General features: G+C 37.5%; 1 protein-coding gene across 4 annotated transcripts in view; it reads right to left on the reverse strand.

Annotated features, from left to right (window-relative positions):
- Window positions 1-14,059: 14,059 nt before the first annotated feature.
- BBS9 (Bardet-Biedl syndrome 9) overlaps window positions 14,060-20,510 on the reverse strand; it is a 506,926-nt gene continuing 500,475 nt past the window's right edge. For 3 of the 4 annotated variants that reach the window (XM_017889840.1, XM_017889842.1, XM_017889839.1), the window contains 2 exons: window positions 14,852-14,962; window positions 14,060-14,636 (listed from right to left, as the gene is read on the reverse strand). In XM_017889840.1, the coding sequence (XP_017745329.1) occupies window positions 14,605-14,636; window positions 14,852-14,962 (143 nt within the window). In that variant the 3' untranslated portion in view covers window positions 14,060-14,604. The remainder of the gene's footprint in view (window positions 14,637-14,851; window positions 14,963-20,510) is intronic. The other variant, XM_017889841.1, reaches the window with a different exon arrangement.

The following is a 20,510-nucleotide window of genomic DNA, read 5'->3' on the forward strand; positions in this document are numbered from 1 at the left end:
AAACCCAAATGTCCATCAGTGACAGACTGGTTAAGAAAGTGTGGCACATATATACCATGGAATACTATGCAGCCATAAAAAGGGATGAATTTGAGTCCTTTTAGGACATGGATGCCACTGGAAACCATCATTCTCAGCAAACTATCACAGGAACAGAAAATCAAACACCGCATGTTCTCATTCATAGGTGGGAACTGAACAATGAGATCACTTGGACTCAGGAAGGGGAACATCACACACCAGGACCTATCACGGGGGTGGGAGAGGGGAGGGATTGCATTGGGAGTTATACCTGATGTAAATGACGAGTTGATGGGTGCTGACGAGTTGATGGGTGCAGCACACCAACATGGCACAAGTATACATATGTAACAAACCTGCACGTTATGCACATGTACCCTAGAACTTAAAGTATAATAAAAAAAAAGTGAAAAATGCAAAGCAAATGTTTTAGCTTAAAATGGTATTATTTTCCTCATAAGAACATTTTATTATAATGTAATTCAGTAATAAAAGTATGATTTTTGACATAAATGTGATTTAAAAATGTCTTTGGAACATATGTATTTTGTTGGTGAGGTAGTACTGGTAGTACCAGCATGAAACTGAGAAATTGTGTGAACTCTCAGTCTGGACAAAGAATATATGGCAAAAATGTGATCTGAGAAATAATACGCCAGTGATGGACTAGAAACCAGAAGATGATGGCTTGATATATTTCTGCAGCACGTGTGAGCATAATTGAGAACGAAGAAGCAAGTCTTTATTAATATTCCCAGAAGAACAGGGAAGAGAAAAATGTCTGAGTGGGAACATTTAAACACAGTGAATTAATTCATAAGTGATATTGTGGATTATAATGTTACTTTCACAATACGTTGTTATATTCCCATGCAGGGTTTTGTCAAGTATGTAGGTCATGAATGTCTACATGACTGGTCCTATGGTGGATAAAGCAAATTGGACTCTCAATTAAGTTGGACCTATATTATTTACGGTCACAAATACCAGGCAATTAGGCCATCAATAATTATTACCTATAGAATTATATGTTTTGTAGAATATATGTATATTATAAAAAACATGTATATAAAATAAAATCATAAACTATGAAAAAAAAAAAGAAAAGGGGAATAGAGCTCAGGGATCTGCAAGACCATAATAAAAAGTTCAATATTCATGGGTTTTGAATCCTAGGAGAAAGAAAAGAAAAGAAAAGAAAAGAAAAGAAAAGAAAAGAAAAGAAAAGCAAAGCAAAGCAAAGCAAAGCAAAGCAAAGCAAAGCAAAGCAAAGCAAAGCAAAGCAAAGCAAAGCAGAAGAAAGAAGTCTGAAATAATATTTGAAGAAATAATGGCTGAAAACTTCTCAAATTTGGCAAAAGACATAAAGCTACATATTCAAGAGGTTTACTAAACTCCAAACAAGATAAAGCCAAGACATCAAAATCAAACTGCAGAAAACTAAAGACAAAATATATTTAAAGCAGCCAAAGGAAAACAACACATTACCTGTAAAGGAACAATTTGAATTGTCAACTCAAAAATCTATATCCAGCAAAAATATCATTAAGCAATAAAGGCGAAATAAAGACATTCTCAATTGGAGTAAAACTAAAAGAATTTGTTGTCAACAGATCTTCTCTAAAAGAATTACTAAAGGAAATTCTTCAGAAATGAGATAATATCCGAAAGAAACTTGAGGCAGCAGGAATGTAGGGAGAGCAAGAGAAATGGGAAATATCTTAGTAAAGACAATAGTCCTCTTTTCTCTTAAGTTCTTTAACATGTTTGCAAGCAGAGAACAAAATTACAACATTCTCAGGTTTTAAAATAAACTTTTTTTTTTTTTTTAATAGGCTTTAAAGAGCAGTTTTAGGTTCACAGCAAAAACTGAGTGAAAAGTACAAATATTCCATTCCAGGCACTAATGTATAATAAACCTAATGTTTAGTAGAATGCACCAATGAACCCATCAAGACCTGATGCTTTCTATTTTAGAAAGTTATTAACTATTAATTCAATTTTTAAATACATATAGGCCTATTCAAATTGTCTATTTCTTCCTGTTTGAGTTTCAGCAGATTGTGTCTTTCAAGAAACTGATCCATTTAAGTTATCAAATTTATGGGCATAGAGTTGTTAACAATATTCTTTTATTATGCTTTTATCATTTATGGGATGTAGTGATGACCATCTTTCGTTTTCGATAGCAGTAATTTGTGTTCTCTCTTTTTAAAATAGTTGGCATGGGCAGAGGCTTACTGATTGTACTGATCTTTTCAAAGAATCATGATTTTCCCCCATTTATTTTCTCTATTTCCTGTTTTGATTCCATTAATTTCTGCTTTAATTTCTATTTCTTTTTTTTCTACTGACTGTGGATTTAATTTGCTGTTCTTTTTCATGTTTTCTAAGGTGGAAACAGCATATTGGTTTTAGGCCTTTCTTTTCTAATATATGCATTCCATGCTATAAATTTCCCTCTATAAACTCTTATTGCTGCATGTGCAAATTTTAATTAGTTGTATTTTCATTTTCATTTAGGTGAAAATATTTTTAAAATTTCTCTTGGGATTTCCTCTTTGATCTACGTGTTACTTTATAGTGCATTGTTTAATATCCAAGTATTTTGAGATTTTGTAGCCATCTTTCTGTCTCTGGTTTCTAGTTTAATTCCATTGTGTTCTAAGAGTAGACACTGAAAGATTTTTATTCTTTTAAATGTGTTAAGGTGTGTTTTATGGCTTACAATGTGGTGTATCTTGGTAAATGTTCCATATAAGCTTGAGAAGAATGTGTGTTCTGCTGTTGTTGCATGGAATCATTGATAGATGTCAATTATATCCAGTGATTGATGGTGTTGTTGAATTCAACTATCCTTACTGATTTTCTGCCTACTATATCTTTCCATTTCGAATGGAGGGGTGGTAAGTCTCCAATTATAATAGCGAATTCAGCTATTTTCTCCTTGAATTCCTATCAGATTTTGCCTCACATATTTTGATGTACTGTTAGATGCACATGTTACAGATGGTTATGTCTTCTTGGAGAACTGATCTCTTCATCATCATGTAAGGCCCCTCTTTATCCCTGATAACTTACCTTTCTCTGAAGTCTTTGTCTGAAATTAATATATCTACTTCTGCTTTCTTTTGATTAGTGTTATGGTATATCTTTCTCCATTCCCTTCTCTTTTAATCTATATGTGTCTTTATATTTAAAATGAATTTCCTGTTAACAAGACATAGTTGGGTCTTGTTTTTTTGATTCATTATGACAATCTATCTTTTAATTGGTGTATTTAGATCATTAGCATTTAAAGTGATTATTGATCACAGTTGTACATCAATGGATGATGGGGATAAAGAAAATATAGTGTGTGTGTGTGTGTGTGTGTGTGTGTGTGTATCATGGAATACTACTCATTTATTAAAAAAAGAATGAAATCATGTCTTTTTTGCAATACTGAATGAGCTGGAGGCCATTATCTCAAGTGACATAACCCAGAAACAGAAAGTCAAATACCACATGCCCTTACTTACAAGCAAAAGCTAAATATGTGTACACATGGACATAGCAAGTGGAATAATCGACATTGGTGACTCCAAAAGGTGGAAGGTTGGGAGAGGGGTGAGGGATGAAAAATTATACATGGGATACAGTGTACACTATTTGGATGATGGTTACACTAAAAGTCCAGACTTCATTCACTATGCAATATATCCATGTAACACAATTGCACTTTACTCCCTAAATCTATAAAAATAAAAAAGAAAAGATAAAAAGTAAAATTAAAATGAAAAAATCCCAAAGTGACTATTAATATAACTGGATTAAGATCTATCATATTTGTTACTGTTTTCTAGTTTTCTATTTCTTGCCTCACCCCTGTTTTTGTTCCTATTTCTCTCTTTCACTCTTTTTCTTCCTTTTGAGGTTTCATTGACTGTTTTATATGATTCCATTCTCTATCCTTTCTTTATACATATATTATATAAAGTTATATAACATACATGTAACTTTTTAGTGGTTGCTGTAGTATATCTACAATATACATTTACAACTAATCCAAGTCCACTTTCAAATAACACTATACTTTTTCATAGGCAGTGCAAATACCTTATAACAACAAAATAATCCTAATTCTTCCATTGCATCTCTTGTATCATGATTGTCATTCATTTCACTATGTGTGTATATATATATATTCAATATATATTTCATTTCACTTATACATATATATATTTTAAATACATTGTTTATTATTTTGAAGAAGCCATTATCTGTTAGATAAATCAAAACTAAGAAAGATACAAATTTTTATTTTACTTTCACTTACTCTTTCTCTGATGTGCTTCTTTATGTACTTCCAAATTTCTAACCTATATTATTTGCCTTTTCTCTGAATCACTTCTTTTAACATTTCTTGCAAGGCTGGTCTGCTGACAACAAATTCCCTCAGTTTTGTTTGTCTGAGAAAGTCTTTATTTCCCTTTCATTTTTGAAGGAGCATTTTGCAGGGTGCAGAGTTCTAGGCTAGTGAGTTTTTCTTTCAGCACTAAATACTTTACTCCATCCACTCTTCTTGCTTAGTTTCCGAGAAGTGGATAGGATTCTTTTCTCCTTAATAGGTAGGGTTTTCCCCCTCTAGCCTCTTTCAAGAATTTCCTTTAGCTCTGATTTTCTGCAGTTTGAAACTCATATATCTATGTGTGGATTTTTAGTATTTACCCACTTTGATGTTCTCTGAACTTCCTGGCTCTGTGATTTGGTGCCTGACATTAATTTGAAAACATTCTCAGTCATTATTGTCTCAAATATTTGTTTCTTTTCTCTTTCTGGTATTCCCATTATGTGTAAGTTACATCTCTGTAGATGTCTAACACATCTTGGATATTTGGTCCAGTTTTTTTTCTTTGGTTTTCTGTTTGGGAAGTTTCTATTAACATATCCTCAAGCTCTGAAATTTTTTCCTCAGCCATGTCCAGTCTACCAATGAGCCCATCAAAAGTATCTTCATTTCTTTTACAGTGATCTCTAGCATTTCTTCTTAATTCTTTCTTAGAATTTTCATCACTCTGTTTACATTGCCCATTTGTTCTTGCATGCTGTTTATCTGATCCAGTGCAGAATCCTTAGTATACTAGAGTCGTTTTAAATTTCCATTCTGATAATCCTACGCCATATCTGACTCTGGTTCTGATGCTTGAAATGTCTTTTCAAATTGCATTTTTGACCATTTCGTATGCCTTGTAAGTTTTTCTTGGCAGCTGGATATGATGTACTAGGTAAAAAGAACCATGGTAAATAGGCATTTAGTAATGTGATGGTAAGGTTGTGGGACAGGGGAGGGCACAGAAGGCATTCTGTAGTCCTATGATTAGGTGTCAGTGTTGTAGTCAGCCTGCATCTGAACTGCAAACTTCACAAGTCCTCAGCTCCCCACCTCCACTCCTTCGGTCAAACAGAATTGACTGTGTGGACTGACATCAGGTATTTCTCGTCTTTCAAGTTGGTTAGGCTCTGTTAAAACTCCAGTAGTTTATGCTCTGGAAAATAGTTTCACTTGAAGGAAAGCCTTGTTAAGAAGAACAGGATGCTCCGGCATATTCCAAAATGGTTTGATTTCCTCTCCCACTGTCGGAAACACGAAAGGAGTTTCCTTAAATATTCACTTGAGAACATGGTCAAGCTCCTGAAGAAAAAACTCATGCAAGTGTGGAGGCTCCCTTATGACTGGGTCTCCTGGAGTTTTTAACTCTCAGACCCGTCCACTCTGGGCCTCCAGGAATTAGCTAACTATACTTCAGGTTTTCTTGCCCTGATACTAGTTCCCATGGAGGTTTCTGCTCATGGGTTTCTGCTGCAATAACTTGTGATTCTCTGTATGCACCTGTATTTTTCTCCAAACCACAGGGCAGTGGTTTGCCCTCTGACCTCATTTCTCTGACAGATAAGAAGTGTTACTGGTTTTTTCAGGTTTTCCCTTGTTAGGACAGACTGACATTTTCCAAGCTCCTTATATCTGGGACCAGGTAAGTCGAGACGGAATTTTAAAAATGTATGTAGATACAATATACAAGAAACTACAATATAAAGAGGGTGGGTAATGGGAACCATAAGGCAAAATGTCAGCAGAATTCACCTGTAAAGTCATCTGTCACGTTATTGCATTTTTTTGTGGCAAGGTTAACTTCTGATATTTTTAATTGTTACAGGATTATTCAAGTTTTCACTTACTTGTTTAGTCAATTTAAAACTGTATTTTAAAAAGAATAACCATTTCATTGAAGTTTTTGTATTTACTGGCATAAAGTTGTTCAACACAGAATTTAGCAGAAACTATCAATGTGAAAGCTGGTTTGGCACAGGCTGACCTCTCAGGATTTCTGCTTTCATGCTTTTCATGACAGTTCAGCATATCATAAAAAGGCATATTTACTGTATTTTCCCAGCATTCAGTTGTGTCAACTGGTAGATTTAGTCATGGCATACAGCCGGCCATGCAGAAAGAGTGTATGGTTGTTCCTTCTTAAATTAGGACATAAGTCTTCAAAGCCTGAGAAACACTTTACTCTATACTAATGTATTCGTCAACTGGAGTAATGGTAGAAGTCCAAGCCTTGGTGTTATTCATGATATGTCTTTCTCTGTAATATAATGAACCCTGGACTGGGAATGAGAAGCCTTGGCTTCTTGGCCAGGTCACCTACGTTTTTCATTGCTGGGCCACTTTAAGGGAATAGTATATACTCTGATCCTACACTTTTCCATCTGTGACTTGGGATGCTAATTATTATTTTATTATTTTTTTATTTTTTTACATGTATGTTGCAAACATAGTGAGTTTGTTGTGAGGATCAAAAAATATCCACTTAAGTTAATGAGGTTTTTGTCACTTTATACAAGGTATTATTTTTCTGTGTGGCACTACACTAAATGGGATGTATACAAGTCATATTTTCAATTCCAACCCTCCCCTCACGGCCTGCCAACTCTTATCCAAGCCATCCTGATGTATAGCCAGTCTGAAAAAAACCCTGTACCACAGAATACATTCTCCACAACATTATGGAGAAGTGAAAATATACAAATTTTGAAGTAATAAGTAAAAGAGCACTACGGGAATTTCATGGTTATAAAAGATAGTAATCAAGGAGAATTCACAATTGCTCTTCCAACCACTAAGGAACAACAGTCTTACATTTTAGGGGTCTTTCAAGTATTTGAAGCCCTTTTCTTTGATTACCAGAACAATATTTTGAGGATGGTGCCACAGGTGGGACAAGCTCCCCACTTTGCAAATGAAAAAAATAAGAGCTTGGAGATGCTAAACTACATCTTCTAGCTCCCTTTCCTAATTACTTTCTTCTAAAGTTGAGTTTTTGTCATCTTGTATTGCAACTGTCCATTTTCTTCTCTGTTCCCCCACTGAACTGAAAGTTCTTTAAGGAGAAGATCCATGTTTTATTGTTCTTTGGAGCCACAGTTCCCAGTACAATGTCTGAAAACATTTAATTTTGTTGTTGAATGAATAGATCTCTATTTAGTGCATATAAAAATGAGGTGAAGAGAGGCTAAGTGACTGACACAGATCAGAAAGCACCTTTTCAAGAGGACCAGGCCTAAAATTGAGACCACCTGATTCCTAGTCATAAGGTCTTTTCTCTATATCATATTGTCTCCTTAAAGAAGTGGACTTTGAGTGGCTGTCTAAAAATAGAATGAACCCTGACCAGACGGAGATGAGTAAAGCTTGGAAAAACATCCGGAAGAGGTACTGGGATAATCAGGCAAACAAGACTCCTAGCGGATGATCTTTGATGGGATGAAGGAATAGACTACACAGTAGAAGATAAGGGAGAGATGACATAGGCCAGTGCCACTGTAGGGACCAATGAGGTACATGCAAATGATGGGAAGGACTCAAATGAAGGACAAAGACAACCAGGCATCAGAGGAGGTGATGAAATTGGACAGGAGCCTGGGGAAAAGTACATCAGTTACTGAAATGGAAAGGGAGGACCAGATCCAGATGGCATTGGTTTTAGAAGTAGGGAATGTGAAGTATATGTGTATGTGTGTATGTGTTTTATGATTTGTTATTGACGTTTTGGGGAAACGTTGAAAATAAATCCCATTTCTCATCCTCTATCAATTCTCATGTGATTCAAGTCTGGAGAATGTTTAATGTTTTCTTTCAGAATTACTTGTTGATTGCTTTTTTTCATTTTTGTGAGCTGCTGAGTGTGAAAGATGAGTATTACACACCATACTTTCCCCCAAGGAATGAGTAACTACTTAAATTTTATTCCAAAAGACTTAGTGAAATAAAAGCTTCAGTTTCCTTACTTATGACAAGAGATCTAAAGGAATTTCCTAATTTTCATCATCAAATAAATAAGAAAACAGTTCACTTAAATACAGAGATAATATTAAAGGATTTGGTGAATATTATAGATCTAAATTTCACAAAGTGGTAAGGGACTTGTGTCTGGGCTTAATCAGTACTCTGTTCTAACCGAGAAAATAGTTTCTAGATTTTTTTGTTTACATAAAAGAATTTAGTTCCAACTGTTCTTCATATTCGGATGATCTTAATGTTCTTTTGGGAAGCCTGGCACATAGAAATGAGAGTTCACAGGTGACATCATGAACTTCTCTTTCTGGAACTTGTACCAGATGGAACAAACATGATTACTGTAGCCTGTTAAACAGAATTTCGTGAATTTAATAGCACTTTAAACCTCCTCATTCTCTCCAATCAGATAATCCTGGAGCCAAAGAAGCGGCTGGGCCCTCTTAAATTTGATAGCTTGCTGTTAACTTTTTATCTAAAATCGACCCTTCAGCCAGTTGAGATACAAAACTGACTCAGTCCCCTTTAGGACAACTCATGGAGTGGCTGCTAAGAAATAAGCATTAGTAGAACTGTCCCTGAATGTATAAGGTGAAACATCTCTCCACAAAACCAAGGACACCGAACAGAGAATTGCCATTTTGCTAGTCCATAAAGGTTTGCTGACATTTCTCAGAGAACGATTAATTACTAAAAATGAAAAGTAAGTGTACTTACATTTGAGCCCCAAGCTAGGTCAAGGCTCACACTGGCATACTTGAGGAGACCTATAGTATATTTAAGGGAATTTTAAATACCTCCTTACTGCTATGGTTTGAATGTTTGTTCCCTCCAAAAGTTATGCCAAAATTTAATTGCCATTGTAACAGTATTTAGAGGTGAGACTGTTAAGAGGTGATGAGGCCATGGGGGCTCTGCCCTCATGAAGAGATTAATGTCATTATCTTGAAAGTGGGTTCATTATCAAAAGTTGAATTTGGCCTCCTACTTCCTCCTTCTCTCTTGCCCTCTCTTGGCTCTTCTGCCATGTGAGGAACAGCATTTCTTCCTGCCTCTGGAGGATGCAAGGTGCCATCTTGGAAGTGGGAGTTGGGCCCTTACCAGATATCAAACCTTCTGGTGCCTTGATCTTAGACTTCCCAGCTTCCAGAATGCTAAGAAATTAATTTCTGTTCTTTATAAATTACCTAGTCTGTGGTATTCTGTTAGAGCAGTACAGAACTAAGACACTTACAAAACCTGCCCTTTCCACCCTCCACACTCATACTCCTATCCCAAACATATTTTGGAGTTATTTCAACCATGGAGGAAATTAACAAAACAATAATTTAAAGTGTAGTTTCTATTCTCTCTCTCTCTCTCTCGTTCGCTCGCTCACTCCTGTTATAAATAGATTTACTGTGATGCTAATCAGGCTTTAACTTCAGGGCACTTCCATGCCCAGGTATATGCTCATATGTTTTTGTACAATTTGAAAAAGATATTTTAATGATGATTGGTGAAAACTATTGTCTCTTCTGCCTGTCTTCCCCTTGTAGCAGGCATTGGAAGGGTGGTGGCCTTGACAATCTGGCTAAGGGGAAGTTGAGTTGGGAAGACATTTAACTTGGGTTAATTAGATATATTTATGTGGCTTACAGACAACTCTGTATATGGTTCAATTACTGAGAGCTGTTCTGCTGGAAGAATGGTTTCCAGGAATATCATTACCACCCACTGCTCTCACTTAGCTAGTGTCATAAGAGGAAGGTGTGGAGCAAAACGCTGTATCACTAGATAAGCATGTTCTGTGCAGCCTGGCACCAGAAGCATAAATTTGTTGGAGATAAAATATGATTTGAAACATACGAAATCTGATGTTCTGACCATCAGACATGTAAAAGCAGAAGCGATAAGATTCTAGTTTCACGGACCCCAAGTCAAAGGAGAATGTCTTGCCTGTTAAGAATATATTTGATAACTCAGAGTACACAATTACAAACTCATCATAAAATAATTTTTTCCCAACTAACTCCTATATAAAATGGATAACAGTTATTCTATCAACAAGCAAATTATAACAAAAACATTTTCAAATCATACCAAAATTAACTCATTAAGATGAGATGATACATTTGAAAGAGAATAAGCAGACTTTTGGATTGTCTAATAATCTAGCTAATGAAGAAGAGTAAATCACATGAACATATTCAAAACATATCTAAATATCTTCTTGCTGATTTGAGATAAAATACTAGTGGTAATGAAGATCATTTCAATGAGGATTTTGATGATAAACTGGCTAATGAGTTGTCAATTTCCACAAAGACCATGGAACAGAATAGTGAACCCAGCAATAAAGTCACATGCCTACAGCCATTTGATCCTCAACAAAGTCAACAAAAATAAGCAATGGGGAAAGGGATCCCTATTCAATAAATGGTGCTAGAATATATCACTAGTCATAGGCAGAAAAATAAAACTGGACCCCTATATTTCATTATATACAAAAATTAACTCAAAATGGATAAAAGATTTAAATATAAGACCTCAAGCTATAAGAATACTGGAAGAAAACCTACGAAAATCATTCTGGACATTGGTTTTGGGAAATAACTTATGAGTAAGTCCTCAAAAGCAAATGCAACAAAAACAAAAATCGATAAGTAGGACCTAATAAAACTAAAGAGCTTCTGTATCGTAAAAGACACTATCAACAGATTAAAAAGACAATCCACTGAATAGGAGAAAATATGTGAAAACTATGCACCCAACAAAGGTCTAATATCCAGAATCTATAAGGAGCCTAAACAAATAAACAAGCGAAAAATAAATAATCCCATTTAAAAATGTGCAAAAGACACGAACAGACAAGCATTCAACAAACACGAAAAGATGTTCAACATCAATACTCATCAGAGAAATGCAAATTGAAGTCACAATGAGACACCATCTCACACCAGTCAGAATGGCTATTATGAACAAGTCAAAAAACAACAGCTGGCAAGCCTGCAGGAAAAAGGAAATGCTTGTACACTTTTGCTGGAAATGTAAATTAGTTCAGCCACTGTAGACAGCAGTTTGGAGATTTCTCAAAGAACTTAAAACTACCATTCCACCTAGTCATCCCACTACTGAGTATATATCCAAAAGAAAATAAATAATTCGACCAAAAGGCATAGGTACTTATATGATCATTGCAGCACTATTCACAATAGCAAAGACACGGAATCAACCTAGGTGCCCATCAGTGGTGGACTGAATAAAGAAAATGTGGTACATATACACCACAGAATACTATGCAGTTATAAAAAAGATCATGTTCTTTGCGGCAACATGAATGCAGCTAGAGGCCATTATCCTAAGCAAATTAATGCCAGAACTGAAAACCAAATACCACATGTTCTCACTTATAAGTGAGAACTGAACAATGGGTACTCATGGACATGAAGATAACGACAATAGACACTGGGGATTACAAGAGGTGGAGAGAGGGGCCAAGGGTTAAAAAACAGCTCTTGCGGTACTATGCTTAGTACCTGGGTAATGGAATCAATTGTACCCCAAACCTCAGCACCACCCAATATACCCAGGTAAGAAACTTGCATGTGTACCCCCTGAATTTAAAATAAAAGTTGAAATGATCTTAAAAAAAAGGGAGTTGTCAATTCCATGGCTATTTAAAATGTATCACTGCATAAGAAAAAATTAAAATGCCCCGATAATAACCCTAAAAACCTGCCTGACATTACAAATGACGAGTTGTAAAACTGAAAGAAGCTTTTGCAAACTATCAGTGATTTTTTAAAAACAGTCTGATCAACAATTTCAGAGAAAAAATTACCTTTTAATTCACTGTATACAAGATGAAATTATGAATTATCGATAATGAAGTAAGAAATGCGTGCGAGAAAATGCAGAAGTATTAACAAAGTATATCAAGTAGTTAATATAAATATTATATTTGTATGGATTTTGTGATCTCTATGGTGATTATCAGCTTTTTACAAATGTGACTTGTTATTCTTTTCTTACTCTAAATAAATGTTCATTTTTGTAACTAATGTTGTATTAGAATTTTATTCATCTTATTTAAAACCTGAATCCTGTGTTTAAATCAATGTTACTCAAGTACTCATGAACAAAACCATTAAGCATTGACTTTTTAAGATTCAAATCTCTCTTTAAAGCCAAATTTAAGAAAAAATAGTAGGACAGTCACGTCAGCTTCCTCTCAGCATCAGCTGAGATACTAAATTAGGACGGTTAGACCACAGTCAATGTTCTAGACCACTGGCTTCTCCATTTCTCTATGACTTGTTGACTACTTTTAGGAGATGAGTTGACCTGTTGATATAACAAATATTTACAAACAGCAAAAAGGATCCAAGAACGGTTATGTCTAAGGAGCCTGCAAATCTATCCTACCAGGAAAGGAAAACATGACTTCTGAAATACAATAAGTAAGAGAGAGGTATGCAGAGAGGCACAGAATTCTCCAGGGATTCTAAAGAGGGGAAGATGACTGCCAAGAAAGGTGATTAGGAGAATCTTAAGAGGAAACAGCGTGACTGTATTCATTTCCCAATTCCATTATAGAAATTATTTAAGGGCCATATAAGAGAGACACAACAAGAGAGAATGCAGTAAATGTTGAAGCAAAATGAAAAGACAAAAATAAGAAGAATACAATAAAGGGTCAGAAAATGGGGCTAAAAGTACAGTCCATGATGCCTTGTCCACTTATTCCAAGAGGACCTCAAATGTGGCTCTTGGTATAGGGATAAGGAGATAATTTACTCAAAATAAGCCTTAAAGTGAAGGGTTGGGGTCTGAGTTTACAATGAAAATGAAATGATGGCAAACCTGGGAAGTAAGGTGTCTGCCATGTTTTCCCCACATTTCCAGACATTAAGCACTGGGGAATGTTGTTATTCTAACAGGCATCTTACTCTGATTAGGCCTTGGCAGTTGAGCTGTACCATAAGTTACATCTTTTCCAGTCCAAAGCAACAAAACCCTTAATGTATGTGATGTCCACATAGCTTCCATAGTTCAGCTGCTAAAATAGAAAAATAATGCCAGCGAATTCAACACTGCATAAATCACAAGGCCATTGAGAAGACGGCATCCAATAGAATCCACACAGCCTTCTGTTGCTCCTTCAGAACCATCTCTATAATTGTTTCTGTATTTCACTGATATGTTTGCTTTTTCACATAAAGGACTTAAAGAGAAAACTATAATTTCAGTAAAATTTTATGCCCATGTCATGGCTATAAATGATCATAATGATGTTATTTTGATAATATATCTGCATCTCTTAAAAGAGGATGCTACAAATAATAATATATCTTCTGCAGTTTTTTTTCTTTTTTCTGACATTTCACATGTAGAAGAACCATGAACAACTTTCCCCTTTGCAGTGAGAGGCATTCCAAAACTGGCAAAGGCATATTTTTAATTAAATAAGTTAGTCTCACAACTGTAATTCAAACTTGAAACTGGCAAAGTTTCTTTCATTTCTTACACAAAAAACCCTTAAATTTTAACTGTAATAAAGTGTGAATCCTTTAATAACCTGGATTGGTGTCACCCAATGGGGTAATGAAAAGGGGATGTTAATGTACTAGCTTCCTGAAAATATTTAAACATTTTCATACAATACTAGAAAACTTACCTTCTTCCATGTTTAGCTTAATAGAACAAATCATATGAAAGTTTCATAGTGGTTCTTTTATTTATAAAATAATCACATTCAAGTCTTACCAGGGAGTAGCAAAGTTTTCAATTCTTTTCCTTTGAAGAAATAATGTAGAGCAATCACTCATAAATCCCTCTAATTATAAATAAAATCCAAGATATTGTTTGACAATGAGATGCTTTATTAAACTTGATACATTTACTATATAAGAATTCTGTGAAAAAATGGGGTATCAAATTATTTTGGGTCTGAATCTTTGCATTATAAAATCTATCCCAAAACTATGTCATCTCACTGTATTCTATTAGCACACGGATGACCAAAGGCAACTACTTCCTTTCCTGGCAAAACAAGACAAATTTCAGCTGACATCCCCCATGGTGTTACAAGTCCTCCTAGTGAAGTAGAAAGTCCCAACCCCCTTCTCTATGCAGTGTCATCTCCAGGAAGGTAAGCTTTAGGAAGCACCTGAGCCAGCCCTATATCTGTGCTTGGCATGAGGTTCACATGGGTTCAGCCTTGAGACGGGCATGTTCCTCTCAACCAAACAACTCTACCTGGATTATTCCGAGACTCCTTGGAGGGGTGAAACTTCTGGAAAAAAAGAAAGTAAGAGAGAAAGAGAGAGAAAAGGTCTAAATAATGACAGGAATACACAAAAGATCAAATTCAGCTGCACCAGTGCTAATGGGAAGAATGAAGAAATTGGAAAACAAGCAGCTTTGTGGAACACTCTCTGGTATGACAAAAACTGACCAGACTGTCACTGCTTCCGACTTAATGCTTGTGAAGCCCACCCATTCTCTTACCAGGCCTGGGTGTCTCTGCAGTGAGATGTCTGTGGTTGGTAAACAGTTCTGTAGAGTCTTGTTCTACCGATCTTTCTTCAAGGTCTGACTCTGGGATTGTAGTACAACCACCTAGTGGAAAAACACAAACAGTATTTTAAACAATGTGTAAGAAAATCTGCCCCTCTACACAGCAAGCATAGTTTAGGAACACACTGATCATAAAGATAACAAATGACGTGACAACAGTCTTCAGGAGTGGCCTGAAAAGAATAACCTTAAATGTTTCTTTTTGGTGAGAATACTGGGAATGAGTTACTGCCCCTAAAGACATATTATACTGATTATGACTTGGCAACAGCAGCAACAGTATTGTCTTTAAATTTATCCTTTTTAAAGTCAGAAAGGACAAAACCTATAGCATATGTGATATCCAGAATATAAAGGCCCCTCAGCAGGAATTCCCTTTAATACCAGAGCATCAGAAACTATAAAAGAGACAAAGCACATGAACCATGAGGAAAAGAAGGCTTCCCTGAGCAAAGAGAAAGGTTGCTGGTGTTCTGGTACGGTGGTTGTGGTGGCATTTCTCTGGAATTTGATTCTATTCCTGAATCCCAACACCTTACAGCACAGACACAAACACTTCATAATTCAACAGCAAAGTCATGATTTCAATCCAAAGGTGACTTGAGGATGAGCTGGCACTGTTGTGCTTTTGAAGTACTGGGTATAACTCATTTGACTTTATCCACCAAAATCTTGTATGGGAAACTCACAATCATGAGAGAATTTCCTGACTACATCTGCAACTCGATTTGACTGATTTGCCATCATTTCCTGGAAATGTACTAACATGTTGTATACTGTACATGATTTTTTCCAAAGCCATTCTTCTTGTTAATGAAGTGTGATTTCTTTTTCTGAGGCTTCTCACACACAGAGTCCAAAGCCTCAGCACTCAAGTTTGGTTTTATATATGAGGGGGTGTATGAAGCTCACAACATTCTGAGGAAAGAGAGGGTATCAGCAGCACTGATTTCAAAACCACATCATTCAAATGAGACGGAAGTGGCAAGATCCCAGGTTTCAAGGAAAACACACCTTACTATCCACGCCTCTGCATCAACTCTGAAACAGAAATCAGTGCTAAGGGAAATGACAGAAATGCATTTCCACACTCATAAAATAAGAATTAGAGCTATCCTCCAAGATTCCCTGAATAGAAAACATTAGAATTATCCATCAATGCAATGGAACTTGCCCAGTCATACCTGAAAATGACAAGGGCCTTACCCAGAAGGAGAACCAGGCTTATTTTTAATCTCTCCAAAGCCTGTAGATCACAGTAACCAGAACTATCATTATTGAGTACTTTCTAAGGGCTAGAAATCCTGCCCATATTATCTCATTTAATTCCTACACACTATACCATGAAATAGATATTATTGTTATTATTCTCATTTTATAAGAAAACTGAGGTCTCATGAGATTCAGTAATTTGCCAATGTCACAGAGCTCCAGTCTGGTCACATGGTGGGGCTGAGACCTTTGGAGAGGCCCCCAAAGCCAGTTCCTTTCCTCTCCTTTTTTACACTCATCCAACTGAGTAAAAAGGCAAAGGATATACGTGGTGGTGGCAGCGGCTGGGGGAAGACCTGGAAGACTAATGACAGGGAAGCGCAGAAAGAAGGGATGTGCTCCCTGCTGAATAGAACCCTGGGGGAAAAAAAAAAAGGCAGAAAAGTCACTTCTCCATCCCTGAGACAGAGGGAGGCGGGGGAGGCCAGGAATGCTGTACTCATGCAGCTGCTTTCACACACAAGACAACTCCAGGAGGGAGGAAGAGACGAGCCAACAGATGAGAGCGAGTTTGATGAGCAGTTAAAAAGCTGCCACGTGCTTGGGGAGAGGCAGGTCTCCACTGATAAATTAGTGTCCCTTTCATTCCAGCTGACTCAGTATTTTGACAAAACAGAAATAGAAGATTTCCTAGTTATCTATCCTGTGGGCTCAAAAGGAAAAGCCAGTTGCTATAGATTATCAACAATGAATGTAATCTCCTCTCTTCTCTTTGCCTTGTCCTGCATACAGAGATGGCAAGGTGCCTTGCCCTGGTGCTCTAACCCTCAGGTGCTATAGTGGGCACAGATTGCATGCACCTCCTTAGACTTCCACCCACAGCAGGGGCCGACCAGCCACTTGCCCTGGGAATGTCACCCACACCTTTCTTTCTTTTTTTTTTTTTGTTTTTTTGAGGTGGAGTTTCACTCTTGTTGCCCAGGCTGGAGTGCAATGGCATGAACTTGGCTCACCGCAACCTCCGTCTCCCGGGTTCAAGCAATCATCCTGCCTCAGCCTCCTGGGTAGCTGGGATTACAGGCATGCGCCACCAGGCCTGGCTAATTTTGTACTTTTAGTAGAGATGGGGTTTCTCCATGTTGGTCAGGTTGGTCTCGAACTTCCAACCTCAGATGATCCGCTTGCCTCAGCCTCCCAAAGTGCTGGGATTACAGGCGTGAGCCACCGTGCCTGGCGCCACCCCCTTTCTTCGGATGCCTCCTGTAGCCGGACTGTCCAACTGCACACCCAGAGTGTCTGCCACTTCCAGCTTGGAAAGAACAATGGTGGTGGGCTCTGGCATCCTGCCCAGCGAGTGTATCATAGGAAAAGAAAAGAAGCCGAAGCTGAGCAGAGAATTCTCCCTGGGCCCTCACCAACCAGGAATATGCTAGATGATTAGTTCTCTTTTGCAGGACTCCAAAAAAAGGCTGTGTGCTGCGTAGCTGTACCTGCTCACCATCTTCATGGCTCCTGGAAAGAGGCACTCCCAGATGCAGGCAGCACCACTCTACATGACCTCATATATTCCCTTGGTTGCTGCCCTTTGTCCCCACCCTCCCTTCCCTGGGTTTGTGTTCTCAAACAGCCATCACTTTAGTCCTTGCCCCAGGCTCTGTCCTCTTGAGAAAATCACTGATACTGGGAGTAGTTCTATAGTAAAAAGTAGGTCTTCACCATGGAATTTTGAAGTTAGACTGGCCACCCATCTGTAAGCACTAGGTGCTCCATAGCTGGAGGTGAACGGGATGGTAATAGTCCCTGGTGTGCAATTACTTATGCTTTCACCCATGCTTAACTAGGATGACGTGCATGCAGAGGTCAAGACACTGGGAGATCAAGCGGCTATGGCATGGAAACATGTAATCATAAGGATTTCAGATGCTGCTTCTGATGACTGCGTATCTCACAAAAGGAAAATGGTAGCTCATGGGTTAATGGGCAATGGGAGGCAAATCCACAAATTCAGAAGGCCTCTTTGGCCTTGCTCATGTAATGAGATCATCACACCAGCCGAACAGGAATCACCTGGGAGCCTGTCAGAAATGCAGAATCTCAGGCCCCATCCCAACACCTACTAAATTAACATCTGTTAAGAAACAACAGATGAGTATATCTGATACTTTTCCTAGGAAAAAATATATACTTGTTAAAAATTTAAGGGCAAGCAAATAAAAGAATATAGATAAAATATAAAACTTCCAAACAAACTGAAACTCTCTGAGGTCACCCATGGAAATGAAGCCTGGGTTCCATGGACGCCAGATGGAGCACCCTTGGCTTAGAGTCCATCTCATAAAAGGAGAAGGGGAAGAAAAGCTGCAGTTGGAGGAAGTCATCCAAACACAATGGCAAGTGTGACACAAATGAGCCCGCAGGCAAGGACAAGCAGAACGGCAGGCTTCTGGCCTGAAAATCAAGCAAGCGTCTCACCTCGAGGAGGGTAAGAGACTTCAAATCCCATGGACCTACTGTGTGCTGAGCACTCTACCTTGCATTTTCAGTACAGTAACTCACTCCATCCTCAAATAACGCTGTCACAAAGGCCTCGGTGCCCTCATTTCGCAAGGGTAAATGTATTGATAGCAATGTGTGCTTTTCTTCTATTGGCCCTCCCCCTGCCCCCTTATCCTACAATGTTACCCTAGGCCATTTTGTGCCCCCTCGCCTCCAGGGAAGTTTGTAATGGGGGCCCCATTAATAAAAGTAGCCTGGAAATACTTTTCTTTCTAGCTTTGGTTTTCCATAGCCAGGGCTCCCTGAAGAGATGGAACTGAGAGAGTGAGACACAACTGGTACCTGGGTTGGCTCAGAGGCAGCAGCCCACAGCCCAAGGTAACAAGACATCACCCAGAGATGGAGGCATGGGACACAGAAGGAGTGGGCACCAGAAGCCCCAGCCTTAGCCACAGGGAGCCCTGGAGTTGACTCCACTGATGGCTCAGGCAATGAGGCTGTGGGTAGTAGCTACTGTGTCCTCATTTTCTGAGCCCCATGTATAAGCCTCCCTGGATGCAGTGGGGTGTGGCAAGGGTGGGCATTAATAACGGAGACTGAATTCCCTACCCTCTTGTTATTAAAGAAAATACAAAGTTTACATTTCTTGCAACTCTGACTTAGCTATGCAGAGTCAGGCCTGCTAGAAAGTTTCAATTTATTAAATAAAACCAAGAGATTATGTTATTTGCTAAGGCTTACACAAGTTTCTACACCACTGCAACCCAGTTCTCCATATATTACAGTGATGCTTCTAAAAAAAAAACTTGCTTTTCAAATTTCCAATCTATCTAAACCAATACTTTTGTAAAATGTAACAGAAATGAATAAAAAAAAACTAGTAGAAAAATCAAATGAATAAGACATCCGCTTTCACCTTTTAGAATTAGGTTCAACAGTTGTAAAAACACCCTTTCAATTGCTACAAAAGTTTCTCAACACTTTGTGAATGTCAGGTAACAAAAAGTTTGCAGACAGATGCCAGTCTTTCAGCCATACTTTGAGTAGCGCTAACTATAAGATATGGTCTAACTTAATAAATGTGATATGTAGAATTAGGGTTAAAAATAATAATACAGCAAATTCCTATTTATCTAAGGTTCAAATACCAGCAAACTCCTTGTGGCAACAAAATGGGCTTTCACAACCTGTGTTCCTTCTGTCTAGTCATACATCTAGTGACTAGATGTGGCAGCTCTCTCTCTAGTGGTCATGGTGTTCAGAACAATCTCCCCCTCCCACCAACGCAGGATGTCTAGGTTCCCCTCACCACTGCTGGGTGGAATATAATTAAGGGAAGCTGGCATCTTGAGTCAGAAATCTAGATGCATTTCCACAATGGAGTGTTGCTGTACACATAATAGTTTTATTATAGAGCCCTATTACAATTAAGTTATCGCTTTAAAAACTTTTCTGGACTAATCTGGAAACCTAACTCATGTGAAATTATATAATATGAAGCATATATAATGAATTTTGAACAATCAGCATAGAACCATTTGGAAGAAAACTGTTTATAAGAACAAAACTGTTAATAAATTGGAGACTACATCAACGGATATTAAAAAGGATGCGTTTGAGGCACTTTATTATGGGGCCTATGACTGAACTGCTACAATCAAATTATGTATATGGCCTTTTGTGTTAACTAAACTTTGCTGTAAAAATTTGACTTTTCCACATTGATAACATATTCATACAAATAGCAATCATTAGCCAGCCAAAAATGTATTTAAGTAGAAAATCTCACTTAAAACTTTGAACAAATAGGAGTTTGCCCTATATTTATAAAGATAACACAACTCTAGGATTTTTAGGGGTTTCAAGCTATCCTCTAACCTGT

This window comes from Rhinopithecus bieti, unplaced genomic scaffold (assembly GCF_001698545.2).
Source record: "Rhinopithecus bieti isolate Rb0 unplaced genomic scaffold, ASM169854v2 scaffold_19617, whole genome shotgun sequence".
Lineage (NCBI taxonomy): Eukaryota > Metazoa > Chordata > Mammalia > Primates > Cercopithecidae > Rhinopithecus > Rhinopithecus bieti.